This window comes from Vulpes vulpes, chromosome 3, assembly GCF_048418805.1.
Source record: "Vulpes vulpes isolate BD-2025 chromosome 3, VulVul3, whole genome shotgun sequence".
Lineage (NCBI taxonomy): Eukaryota > Metazoa > Chordata > Mammalia > Carnivora > Canidae > Vulpes > Vulpes vulpes.
The window spans coordinates 149,834,911-149,848,507 of record NC_132782.1 but is presented as its reverse complement, the minus strand read 5'-3'; the positions used below and the strand labels follow the sequence as shown (position 1 = coordinate 149,848,507).

At 55.1% G+C, this 13,597-nt stretch overlaps 1 protein-coding gene across 5 annotated transcripts in view; it reads right to left on the bottom strand.

The window, feature by feature from the left end:
- PTGER3 (prostaglandin E receptor 3) overlaps positions 1-13,597 on the bottom strand; it is a 185,258-nt gene that overhangs the window by 108,855 nt on the left and 62,806 nt on the right. For 2 of the 5 annotated variants that reach the window (XM_026018091.2, XM_072754876.1), the window contains exon 3: positions 476-567. The exons of the other annotated variants lie outside the window; for them this stretch is intronic. In XM_026018091.2, coding sequence (XP_025873876.2) covers positions 476-567 — 92 coding nt within the window. The remainder of the gene's footprint in view (positions 1-475; positions 568-13,597) is intronic. 5 annotated transcript variants of the gene reach the window in all.

Genomic DNA, 13,597 nt, shown 5'->3' with positions numbered 1-13,597 from the left:
AGCTGGTGCTTGAAATCTGACATGACTAACATCGTATTCGGCCTCACGTCCTGCTTTCTAGAGCGTCCACCCCTTGAAGTACCCGCTGTACCCCAGACAGGCCTAGGCCAGGGCGAGCAAGAGTGTGTCAACCACGTGGGGAGCGCGCTGAGCTCTGGTGCTAAGTGAGAGCAGGATCGCTTAGCCTTAGACTAGTCCTGGGCTCTGTTCTTCATATGAGAAAAGCAGTGACACGCAGACTCGCCCAGTCCCAGGAGCAGCCTGCAGCCAGGCGAGAACGTGCGCTGGAGGAGGTGGACGTGGGCTTGTCAAGACAGCAACGACCTCCCTCGGGAGCCTGGGCCTCCAGGATCGGGGACGTGTGCTGAATTTGCACTTTGATTCTTGGGGACCGTCCATCCTTGTCGCACGAACACGATCAGAGCAGAGGTGGGGGCAGGTGAGGCCGCAAACCTGGATGGTGTCTCAGTCTCACCTTTCCAGCTGGTCACTCCACATCAAGGTTGAGGAGCCCTGGTGGGGTAAGGAGGTGGAGCTGGCTGCGTAGCTGTTTGTGTGGTGTCTGATCTGTGAACAGACAGAGGGTGTCAGTGGACAGAACAATGATGCTCACTCCTTTTGTCCGACGACTCTTTCTTGACCGCCTTTTAAAGAAAAGCAGAACCAAAAATCTACATATCAGCTTGCATCGGCCATAGCCCTCTGGATGAAGACATTTTCGATCTTATCTTCCCATTTCTGCCTCCCAGCTTTGAGCCACCCTCTATTTCTTGCCACGATTTCATACTAAATATTCCTTAAGGGTGGCGACCATGCCTTCTGTGACTTCTAAGTCCTGAGAGCAGTTATCACACTGCTTGTGAAATACTGAATAAAAACTCGCCGGCCTCAAAGGATTGGTGGAGGTGAGTCCCATCCCACCACTTTCTAGCCTTCAGTGACGTTCTGTTGCTCTTAAAAAGGATAAAGACCAGAATCCTTAACATGACCTCAAAGGTCCCGTCCGATCCCGCCTCTGCTGGAACTCCAGCGTCGTTTGTCCCGGCCACGCTGGCCATCTATGAAGGTCGTGAACACTGTCGTCCTTCTTCCTACCTCAGGGCCTTTGCCCTTGAAGCTCCCTCTGCCTAGAATGCTCTTCCAATTCCCTCATCAGCTGGCTGACTCCTACTTGCCTTTCCGATCTCAACGTGGAATATCTCTTCTTCAGAGGCTCTCCTGTTGACTAGGACTGGCCCCCCACTACGTCATACCCACTATTTTCTTTTCAAGAGCTCATGATAGTTTGGAAGCAAGAATTATTTTTTGTGATTATTGAGTATCTGTTGTTATCTCTAGACTGTGAGTTTCACAAGCTCAGGACCCTGCCTGGTGTTGCCCACCACTGTGCGGCGGCAGCTACCCCAGCGCCTGGCATGTAGGTCACGGACAGCGAGCGTTTGTGGCCTGAATGAACGATGCCGTACAGTCGGCTGAGGCCCATCCCTGAACAGTACTCTACAAATAACAGCTTCAATTCACTGGATTCAATGAAAAATACTAAGAAAAAAAAATTTCCTCCATCTACGTTTCTTACTAATTCTCTTACAAGAAACAGCAGAATGAAATTAAGTTCTCGCAAAGAAGCATTACAGGGAAAAAGCAGAAAGAAATGAAATTCAGTGTTTTCTTAGTCAGTCTTTTTTATTGGATTCCTAGGGTACTTTTTTCCTCAAAAGTTTAGTTGAGATCACTCCAACAGCGCGCCTACCCATGTCACGTAGCATCAGTCACATACACTACCCACACAGACGTGTAGTTCTCCAGTGTCTGACACTATTACGCAATAGATCGTGTCTGTTTTAGGAAAGCAGTGCTGTTTGCAGGACAATAAAATGTCTTCTTTGCACCACAAATTACACTTTGGCCAAGATCTATTTCAGTGCAAATGGAAGAAGTTTAGTGGCCCTTTTAACAGAAATACTGTGGCTCTGGGGGTGTGATCAGCGTTGAGGTCAGAGTCAGAAAAAACAACAACAACAACAACAACAAACCCACTCTCGGATTTTTATATTTGTTCCCTGTGACTTTCCGAACCCCCTGTGCCCCCGGTGAAGGACGACCTGGCTGGTGGGGCCCGGGCTGCAGCCACCCAGGTGCCTCCCCTGCCGCTGGGCTGCCCAGGTCAGGGTCTGGAGGCCGGCTGTTCCGAGCAGGGCCATGTCACCCGCTGGCCTACCTTGCCGGGAACCTGGGTGTCAGGTGTGCGTCCAGGCCGGGCAGCGGGAGCCACGGGAGCGAGGAGCCTGGCGGTCTGAGGTCTGCAGCCTGGGCCCCTCCAGCTCAGGTTTGCGAATCTGAGGCCCGTGAGGAATGTAGAGATGTTTTTTCTTTTCAAAATCTTTAAAAAGCAGGAAGGGATAAAGGAGATGTGGTCTATATATACCCTGGAACGTGACCCGGCCATCAGGACAGATACGCACCATTGGCTTCAACGTGGCTGCACTACAGGGTGATGCTGAGTGAAGGGAGTCAGTCGGAGAAGGACAATCATCACAGGGTCTCACTCACTCGGGGAATATAAGAAACAGTTAATGAGATTATAGGGCAAGGAGGGGAACTGCGTGGGGAAAATTACAGAGGGAGACAAACCATAAGAGACTCCTAACTCTGGGAAACACAAAGGGTTGTAGAGGGGAGGTGGGCGGGGGGATGGGGTGACTGGGTGATGGGCACTTGACGGGGTGAGCACTGGGTGTTACACTGTATGTTGGCAAACCTAACTTCAATTAAAAAAAAAAAAGTAGGAATGGAAGACATGAAGCCCTGGAGGTGAGGTGTGCAGCGTGCATAGGGGTCCCAGGGTCCTGGGTACGCGCCCAGGGTGCCCACAGAGCTTGCCCTCACTGTCACACACGTTTCTGCAGCCCCACCCTGGCCCTGGCGGGGGCTGCTCACTGCAGGCTGGTCGTCGGTCCCACGTGTGTCTCCTCCTTCCCCCTCCTTCCAGACGGTGCCACCGCTCCAACCGGTGCCCTCAGTCCTCCTGGTCTAGTGAGCCCCACATTGTTGTTGGATCAAAACTGGTTAAATATTGGAAATTATTTATCATTTAACCTAGCAACAGTCTTTTAGTCAATAGATGTCCTGACCCAAGTTTTTCTCCTCTTGACTGCATCCTTCGTATTATCTTGATTATCACTTTTTATTTCGATAGAGAGCGAGAGCGAGAGAGCGAGAGAGCGAGAGCATGAGCACAAGTGGGCAGAGGGAGAGGGAGAGGGAGGGAGAGACAGGTCATGCAGACGTCCTGCTGAGGGACCCGACCCCGGGCTCCATCCCACGACCCCAACAACATGACCCGGGCAAAAATCCCGAGTCCCTCTCCTAACCACCAGGTGCCCTCCAGGCGCCCTCCCTGTTATTCCTAGCGCAACCCCCCGCGATCCTACACATTGTCGAATGCTCCCTGTGGCTGCAGGAGTAAGGCCGACCCGTGCCACGGGGCTCCGACCTGTACCCCCAGGGTCATCTCCAGTCCCCTGCCTCTGCCCTGCCCGGGAGACCTGCCTCAGTCCCCACATGATGCCCTCCCAGACCTGCCAGCCCTTCTGCACACCCGGTTTCTGTGGACTTAGCTACTGCCCTTCCAAAATGCCTCTCTACTTGTGTCCACAATTCATTCCACTTATTCTCCAGCACCCAGCCTTTGGTTTTCTCGGAAAACTGTGATTTCTTTCACGGGACTTCTACAGCATTGTGCACATCGTTCAGATTGTACTTAGACTCCCAGTTTCTCAAACTGGAAATTCGCAGCAGGAGCCCAATAAATGCGAATAAATCCATTTCTAAATAAACGTTGGGCTCTTCCCAGCGGTCAACATTATGAGACGAGGACTGATCAGCTTCGTCAGCACCCACGGGAACCTGCTACATGCAGGTCACTTCTTCAGGTGTGATGATAGGTTCATATATTAAAAGCTGCCCGTGGCTTAGAAATGGGTAGTCTCGCTCTGCCCCGCATTTCCCTCCAGGGTGCCTGTTGTTACACTTTACCTCGCCATATGTTGCTCTTCTTCCCAGGACTGGGACAAAGGCCCTCAGACACTCAGTGCACATTTTTGAATGAATGAATGAAGAATGAATGAATGAATGAATGAGTTAGGGCTGTCTTAGGCAGACTACTTCCAGAACCAGAACCTCAGACAAGGATGTCTATGCAAATGACTTATTAAGAACGTGCTCCAAGGGGAAAAAAAATAAGGGAGTGGGAAAGTGGGACACGGAAGGAGATGCCAAGCAGGGGCGAAATTTTAAGTGATTCCAGCCGTAGTCTGAACCTTTGGGAAACTCCGGAGTAAAAGCACATCTCAAAGTTTGTTCCACTTGTAAACAAGGGGTGTTGGCTTCTCTACTCCCACATCCGCCCTCACTGCCGCCTCGAGAGGGCAAAGCTCCCACGCCTCTGGCTCTGCCCTCGGTGAGCCGCTGAAGGCCGTGGCGCCAGCCGGGAGCAGCACACGATGGGGGACTGGAAGGGCCCAGTGGCACCTGCTGGGGCTGGGAGGACTCAGCTGGGTGGGACACAGCGCCGGCCGCACACCAGGCAAGCAAAGCGTAACTGGTGCTTGGGGGGGGTGGTGCTGTGAGCATGGACCGGAGAACTCTGGGAAGACTCCTGTTGAAGACCATCTCCACTCCGGCTCCCGGCGGATCCCTGGAGCTGGGGTCAAGGCCTTTTCATCTATGTTGAGAAGCAATAGCGAAAAAAAGAATTGGGACCCCTGGGGGGCCCAGCGGTTTAGCACCTGCCTTCGGCTCAGAGCGTGATCCTGGGGTCCCGGGATCGAGTCCCGTGTTGGACTCTGTATGGAACCTGCTGCTTCTCCCTCTGCCTGTGTCCCTGCCTCTCTCTGTGTGTCCCTCATGAATAAATAAATAAAATCTTAAGAAAAAAAAAAAAAAAAAGAACTACCTTGGGTGGCAGGGAGAAAGGGTGAGAACCTTATCTGTCAAGCCACGCCAAGCTTTGTGGATGCTTTACCCTCGAAGACGCTGCTTTCCCTCCCCGTCGCCAGGTCTTCCTAAGGACGCGCCCCGCTGGGGGGGGCCCCTCTGCCCATTTCCCTCGTGTCACCAGGCAGGGGGCGGCCCTGACGCTGCCCAAGAGCTTCCCGAGCAAACAGCTCCTGTCCCTCTTGTCCCAGCCCAGCTGGAGGCCGGTGTCCCACCACCTGCCCACGCCGCGGCTCCCCGCTGAGGCTGAGCTTTCCCTTGGAGCATCCCCCACCCTCCCCCGGGCCTCTCTATGGCCTCCAGGTACGGGAGGAAAGGTCTGTGAGTGTGCGTGTGCGTGTGCGTGTGCGTGTGTGCGTGTGCATGTGTGCGTGAGCTTCAGTAGGAGTCTGACTCTTGGGTCACAGCACTGCCCTGTGGCGACTGTGATGCCCGCAGGCCCCAACCCTGCCATCTGCGCCCTGGCTCAGTGTGCCTGTGAGGCTCCTTCTGCAGGGCTGGCCCGACCCCGCGGCCTATCTGCCCGTGGCCTGTCACTGGGACGGCCTCTGACGGGACACTCAGCCCACGAGGGCTCCTGGAGGCCTCTGCATCCCCTGCCTGCTCCTGTGGGGCCGAGGGGTCCAGTGCCCTGCACTGGCTTCTTCAGGGTTTCGGTGCCACGTGGATGCCAGACGGTCAGGGTCCATGGAGGGTCAGGGCCCACGGAGGGTCAGGGCCCACGGAGGGTCAGGGCCCACAGACAAGGCCCACGGAGGGTCAGGGCCCACCCAGGGTCAGGCCTGGGGGCTGGCTTCCTGAGGAGCACAGGAAACTATTCTGTGAGCATTTACCTCCTATCACCTCTTTTGTTTTTTTAAGATTTTATTTTTTCAGGAGAGACAGAGAGAGAGAGGCAGAGACACAGGCAGAGGGAGAAGCAGGAGCCCGATGTGGGACTCGATCCCAGGACCTGGGGTCACAACCTGGGCCCAAGGCCAACACCCCACCCCTGAGCCCCCCGGAGCCCCCTCCTGTCACCTCTAATCAGCCCTGACCTCACTGGTTTTGCTCCTTCCACCTTCAAATCCTCAGACTTCCCTTATCCTGGGCAGTGCGAGCCAGAAACGCCTGCGCCCAGCTGCCCACGCTCTCCCATCCCCCCGCCCGCGTGGTCCAGGCGCTCACCCCACTTTCTCCCCCACTTCTCCATGTGCTACATCTGCTACTCCTCCTCCCTCTCCCTTCAGCTCTCCCCGAAGTCATAGCCTCAAGCCCTAGAGTACTTTCCATTTCTCAAGCACTATTCTGGACATTTGACAAATATTGATGAATTTTCTTCTTTGCAATCAGCGCGGTACTCATCCTCTCTGGACGAATGAGGAAACTGAGGCACAGAGAGGTTAAGGAACGTATTGGGGGTCGCCCAGCAGTAGGTGGCAGGATCTGGATTCCTCTGCAGGCCGTCAGGTTCCCGATACATGCTGACTACACAACTACTATCTATCCTGCCTCACCGTCTCCCACCCCACGACAGTAAAACTAGCGTCTTGGAAACTTTTGGCATATTGTCATCTCTGCTACTGTAATGCTTGGACTAGATACGCCCGTACCGCATACTGAGGTCTAATATTTATCAGATCGTTGCTCTCTTGTTACGCAAGTGTAATAAAACCCAGTTAATCTAGACGGGGCAAATAATCCTGAGGGGGGCCGAACTAAATTTAATTTTTCCCCAAACCTTATATTTTTATGATATATAAAAAGGGAGTCACTGGTCAAGGTAAAACGTAAAACACGTAAGTCAACAGGGACAGAATTTGATGTACTTGAGAGAGGAGAATAGAGGTGAATTTAGAATGTCGAAATGCAAGTCTAGGCTTCCCATGTCAAGGGAGTTCTATCGGGTTTGGTTAAGAATATGTATTACGCTCTTCTTGGGATCCCTGGGTGGCGCAGCGATTTGGCGCCTGCCTTTGGCCCAGGGCACGATCCTGGAGACCCGGGATCGAATCCCACATCGGGCTCCCGGTGCATGGACCCTGCTTCTCCCTCAGCCTGTGTCTCTGCCTCTCTCTCTCTCTGTGTGACTATCATAAATAAATAAAAATTAAAAAAATATTATAAAAAAAAGAATATGTATTATGCTCTTGTTGATTCCTACCTCAGGATAATATAGCAGGGAGACCATTGACATAACAAGAAAATGACAGAAAATGCCACAAAATCACAGTGCCATTTGCCATCATCTTAATTTGTCAGAATCTGTAACCCGTGCCCTGACACTGAGAGAGATCTCAGTCACCACAGCGGCGATCCCTGGAGGAATAAACAAAACCGCGTACTTTAAAGCTGAAGAGACCACACGGTCCGGCTCTCTCACTTACAGCCCAGGAGACGAGCTAACATCGCTTCTTACAGTCCCAGAGCTTGTTTGCAGCAAAGTCTCACCTAAATTTCAGCTTCCTGGCTGCCGTTGGACCCCAAAGCCAAACAACGAATTTGCAGACTCGATCCACTTGTAAACACCACTACAGTACATAACAGCTATACAACAAATAACTGTGTAAAAAAACCAAAAAGCCTGGCCCATGATACTAATCCATAAGCTCCACAAGGACTGAGATTTTTATCTGCTCCTGTTCATCCGCTGCACCCGCAGCGACTAGACTGGAGGCTTCCGCAATGCAGCTGAATTACTATCTGATGTGTAAATGAATGATTTATATAGCGTGTCTCTAAGGAGGCTGATGTTATTGCCATTTCATAAGAGAGAAAAATATATATTAAAGCTCAGCAAAGTGCATGCTCAAGGGTAGACCTAGAACCAGGACTAGGAACTAGACTTTTTGGCTCTGAATTCATTATCTGACTGTAAAAATAGCACTTTCTGATTTTATTTTAAATTAGTTAATGAATTATTTTGTAGAAGACATCAAGATGTGTGTGTGTAACCTTCAGCAGAATTCCCAGGAGGTGCAAACAGCTGGTGTGTTCTCTACCGTCTTCGCCCGGTCTAGGCCGCATCCTTACTTCCCACTATCACCAGAGGAGACAGCTCTCCCTTCTTCGCCTTCACAATTTTCCTTCCCCTTCTGCTCTTTTCTCAGAGGAACAAGAGGTGGGCCAGGGCCTCTCCTAGCGATCGCTCCCCCGGCTGTGCGGGGCTCCTGCGCATCTAGCATGACTCAAAGGCTCCAATGTCCTCCGGCCTTCTCCTCAGCAGGGCTTCACCTCTGGGGGTTTTACGGGCTCGCTGACCAACAAAATCCCACTGTAGCCAGGCTCGCTGACCTCTTGATTCGATTGAAACCTGGCCTTTCGAAGGCATCGATCTTTCTTTCTTCCTTTTTCAAACAATAAGATGTAACCTAATCGGGGTATATCTGACGTGCCGTGAGCACTGTTCTCCCCGCAGTAGCACAGGTGGCAAACTCCCTAAGAATTCAGAGAAAAGGGAAATAAGAGTGATGTAGGAGCGGCCTGGGTTTTCTCCAAGGGGCACAAGGTAGGGGACAGAGGGTTCAGCTGGGGAGACCACACGGCCGCTGGGGAGCCCGGCTGCCAGCCGCTCAGAGGCGAGGCCTGCACACGGGGGTTGGAAGCAGGTTGGCAGCCTGAGCAGGGAGGGGTCACAGGCGAAGCTCGGCCTCCAAGAGGGCGGCCGGGACCCCAGCCAGCGCGGTGGCCCTGGGCCCCTCGGGACGTGCCCTGGGCCCGGCCGCCCATGGGTGCACACCCGCTCCCACACCTGCACCGGGGCTCCCGGGACCTCGCCCACCGACCCCGAAGGCCTTGCTTGCCCAGAAACTTCCAGAATTTTGTGCTATAAAGTGAGGGGGTAGTTTTCCCTTCAAAATTCTGACCTATATTAGAGCCGACTTCCCTGGGAGCCCAGGCTGACCCCTTCTGGGGGGACAGGGGGCGGGCCCGGTGGCCACGTGACACCATCTAGGACGAGGCACATGGCAGTCTGTCCCGTCACACTGGATACAGTCTGCAGCTGCTGTACCTGCAAGTGGCCGGTAGTCCCTTTTCTGCGGTGAAGACACTTGAAGCGTGTCCCCAGCTCGTCTGCTCCTCCGGGGGCACGTGCCCCGGGCTCCCTCCGATGCCCATTCCCAAACCCCTGCTGGGAGCCACCGGAGCCGGGCCACTGGCTTCCATGTGCAGGCCCCAAGGGCCCTTCGTTCCCGTGCACCCTGCGCTGCCCGTCCCTGCTTGGTGGCCCGGACGCTGCCACCTGCCTGTGCCCGGCTCCCGAGTGCCTAGCCCTGCGATCCCAAGCAAGGGACCGGACCCAGGCGTCGGTTCCCTCCCCGGCTCCCGGGGACAGCAGGGGCAACTGCCCCGCAGGAGGGTCAACTCGGGGGAAGGGACAGAGAGACAGCTTCGGGGGCGCCGCTGGTCCCGCTGCAGCCGCACTTGCAAGGGAGCCTCCCCTGCACTGCCCTGCTGGCGGGGCCGCCGGCTGCCCTGTTTTCCAGAAGGTTCCTGCACGTGGCAGGTGTACGCAGCTGGCAAAGGTCCCCAAGCCGGAGCTGGAGGCTAGCCGCTGACCTCTGCCCTTGCTGGCCGAGGAACCCCCGCAGGGCAGAAACTTCCTTGGAGGTGGGGGCTGAAGTTTGCACCGTCGAGCACCCCGGGAGCAGGGCAGGCGGGAGCCACGGGGAAGTAGTCACGGTGAGCAAGTGGGAGTCACGCACAGCCCACGCCCCAGCGGCCAGGCGGTCGGCCCATCGGTAGTGGCAGCGCACTTGGGGAGGTAGGCGACAGCGAGGTCCCCCATAGGTGGGATTCGGTTCATGCCCGTGGTGACTCCTGGATCCTGATCTATCTCCAGCTCCCACAGGCCTATGGGACCCCGTTACAGTGACTCCCCTCACTTGAGCGAACCTGGCAGGTACCCCAGGCCTTTCAGCCCAGGGACCCCGAACACCGACCCCCGGGGGCGCCCTGGATGATGAGCTGGGGAACCAGGCCCCGTGGATCAATCGACCCAGAGCCCCGGGGTCACCCCCGACTGTCCCTACAGCCCTCCCCAGCCCCAGCGGGCTCCCGGGCCTGGGCTGCACCAGGCCCAACCCTGTCCGAAGGCGGGCTCGGACCCGCTGGCTCCCGGATGCCTGGGCACCCTGCCACGCAGACGTGGATCCAGGTTTTGAGGAGGCTGAAGGGTGTAGAACTTTCTTTAACAAAATGGATCTGAAACTGGGCTTGGGGTTAAAAAGGCCCGGGAGAAGGAGGGGCTTTGAAGCTTGAGCTTCACTGGCTTTGCCCTACGTCTGCCTTTGGTGCCGACTCGGGAGGAACTTTGCAGCCGGACGGTTATCCTGCCAGGTCCTCGTACAGCATGTGTAGACGCACACAGGCCTGCTAGAGCCGCCGTCGCAGGTCACCGTTGCCCCCCACTTGGGGAACATCGTGTGTGACCGGGCCGCAGCCTTCCTTCTTCCGGGGCTTGGGAAGAAGCTTCTGGTGTCTGGGGCTCTACACTGTGTAGAAGCGTATCAGTCAGTACCCACGGCTGTCCCTGCTCGGTCAGCAACTGGCACAGCCACCCGGTGTCATGAGCTGAGCCACCCTCCCCCGGACGCTGACGGGGAAAGCCTGTCGTTACCCACGGGCACTCACAGATACCCCACACACCCGCTTCATAGCGTTGCTCGGCATTTTCCTAGGACCTTTAGACCCAAGGCCAACAGCAGTTTCACGGCGTATGAGGCCCTTGTCCCTCCTGGACTTGGTGGGCCTCCGCCCTCCCCTCTCCCAGGGGCCCAGGGGGTGCTGCACATGCTGCTCCCTGCGTCTGCGGTGCCATCGCCCACCCGCGGGCCTCCCGCCGTCCAGCCACCCCTTCCTCCAGAAGGCTGCGCTCGCCCTTCCGTGGCCCCCGTGGGGGCGGGAGGCCACATAATCGCTCTCAGGTCGCCCCCAGCCTCCCCGTACTTGTGAGCAGCGTGCAGGACGTGGGGGCGCTGCCGGGACACAAAGGCAAGGTGGAAGTCATCTTCGGGGGAGTTCAGTTCTGGTTGGCGGAAAGGCTTAAAGGAGCCCTTCGGGGTTTGTGAAGGGGAAGCCAGGCCCTGGCCGGGAAGGGGAAGGTTACACAGAGTTGCTGTGTAGACGGCTTCAGGGGCTCCCTTCCTGGTGGACAAAGCCGCGCTCCCCGGAGGTAAAACAGTTCTTGGCTTCCTTTGGTGTGTGTGTGAGGAGGGAGTGGCTGAAACCTAGAACAGGGCTGGGCCTCCAGGCCCGGGCCTCCGAAGGAAAGTCTGAATACGCCCAACCCAAGGAACGTCTGCAGAGCTGAGACCCACGCGTCCCTTTGTGACCAGCTACAAGGGGACCAGTCCATGCACAGGAAGGAGTAGTCCCTCTGGTTTAAATTCTCCCCCTTCTCCACTCCCCCCAGCCTCAGGTGCCCCCTCGGCGGGGAGTCTTACAACGAAGAGCTTTCCGTGGTCGCGGGGCCTCCCAGCCAGCCTGGAGGGAACACGGCGGGGAGAGCACAGCGGCCTCCAGGAGCGGGGGAGCAGAGGCCAGGGCCCGGGCACAGGAGGCCGAACGTGCGGATGCCCGGGGCCAGCGGGCTCAGAGGGCCTGCCTCGGCCGAGGCTCCCCACAATGTGCTCCATCGAGTCCTTTTATCTGATATGAAAGGAAAGGAGCTCCATCCGGCTAGAGTGCGGCTGTTCAGTTGTAGCCGGAGTCACGGACCGAACACACTATCACCCGATCGGGAGCTCCGTGGAAGCCCGGCTCTTGTCTGTTCTGTTTCTGCCTATGCCCACGGATCACAGGGCCTGGCACAGAGGATGGACGCGGTCAATACATGTTTGCTGCGTGAGTGAATGATCTTTCCAACACTGCTCTAGCTGTAAAATCAGGAACTATGTTGTAAGTATTCTGACTCCAAAGAGCCCAGAATGATGCCTGATGTCGAACGGCCCTAGTCAGTGTTTGCTGGCTGATTTATGATGCACCAGATCTATGTAGATAGATGATAGATAGATAGATGATAGAGAGAGAGAAAAGGGAGTTGGTTTTTTTAATCTTGGTGATAACCATGCGCACCTGGTCGCATTCACAGCTTGCCGTATCTTTACGCTGCCCTTCTCTGTTTAAGGTGCCCCATGCAAAAGGAAGAACAATTGATTTGTATCAAGACGGTGCACTAGAGGGTTAGCCTAACCCTTCCCTGCACCATCCTTGCTGCTCCCTGCCTCCCTGAATCGGGCTGGTTCGTTACCCATCGGGGTTTCCTGGCTCTCAGAACCAGAAGGATGCAGCCCTAGCCCCAGTTGACTTCAACATGAGCCTAGTTTCTAAAGGCCCCACGCTGCAGGGATTATCATCGCGGAGACGCTGAGCTGTCCAGAAGCCTCTTCGTGCTCCTAATTGTCGAGTTGGGCAATGAGAACCTGTTGTTACTGGATGTAACAGGGCAGCTTAGCTACTGTGGCTAGCTGCTATGCGGCTGACGGATTTACATTATAATATTCTTTAGCTGGATCAAAATAGCAAAATCATTTCAAGTATTCAAAATTACATAATATAAAAAATTACTTAATAAAAAAATAAGGGTGGTCTGGGAACGCACGTTGCTACTTATCAATTGAGAGGAAAAAATATTGTTAAAAATATTGTATTTTTTCACACGGGAAAGAATGAAGTCGTGCAGTTCAGAAGAAAAGGTTGAAGGTATTCTAGTAAAACAACGGCAGTATCCTTTGAATATTTAAACACCTCCTAATTATTTTTTGGATTGCTCACAGGATTGTTTCGGTCTCCTCCCCACACCTGTGGCAACCCACCTATCGTCATAGCCCTGGGGAAACGGGTGAGTGAGGGCCAAGTCAGCATCAAACCCCAGGGGTGAGAGGATGATAAAAAAACAGAAACCCCAAGTAGAAAGCACTGGCTATGAGCTTTTGAGAACACGGCCTCCCAGGTTGGCCTGGCACCTATGTGTGGATGCTTCTGGAGAAGGGGAAGGGCAGAGAGGAGAGGAGGCCATGGTCATTCCGAGTATCCCCAGCCTCCACGAGGTGGAGAAGGCCCCCTGGGGTCCCCCTGGGTTTCATAGAAGAGAAAGGAGAGCTGAATGCCTGAGGGACTGGTCTGGAGCTGCTGTTTAGGGCCAGCGTCATGTCATCCCTAGGGGTTAGACAGCCAAAGCCAGTGTCCAGAGGAAGGAAGAGCCTAGGGGTCTGCTGGGCCAGTAAGAAAATAATGAGGCCGAGTCATCAAAGTAGGACCACAGGGCTCAGCATGTGCCGAGGCAACAGTTGACCGATTCACTAGCCCTGAGTCAACCGGGCTGCCAGGAGCCACCCTGCGACCACGAAGACCGAAGTCTACGCTAGGGACAATGCAGAGGACGCAACAGGCAGGATCAGGACTACGGGTAGACAAGTGGCCCCTCCTGATCTGCCCCCGTTACCGTGAGAGGACGTAAGCTTTCTCCGTCACATAGACGCCACCTTGGGTAAGGAAGGCGGACGTGCGAGGAACCGTGAGCTATCATGTTAGTAAGAACAAGAGAAGGCCGAGCTGGCCCAAGGTGAGAAAAACAGGTGGGCAACATAGCTCCAGCTGCAAGTCGGAGAGCCCATCCTCC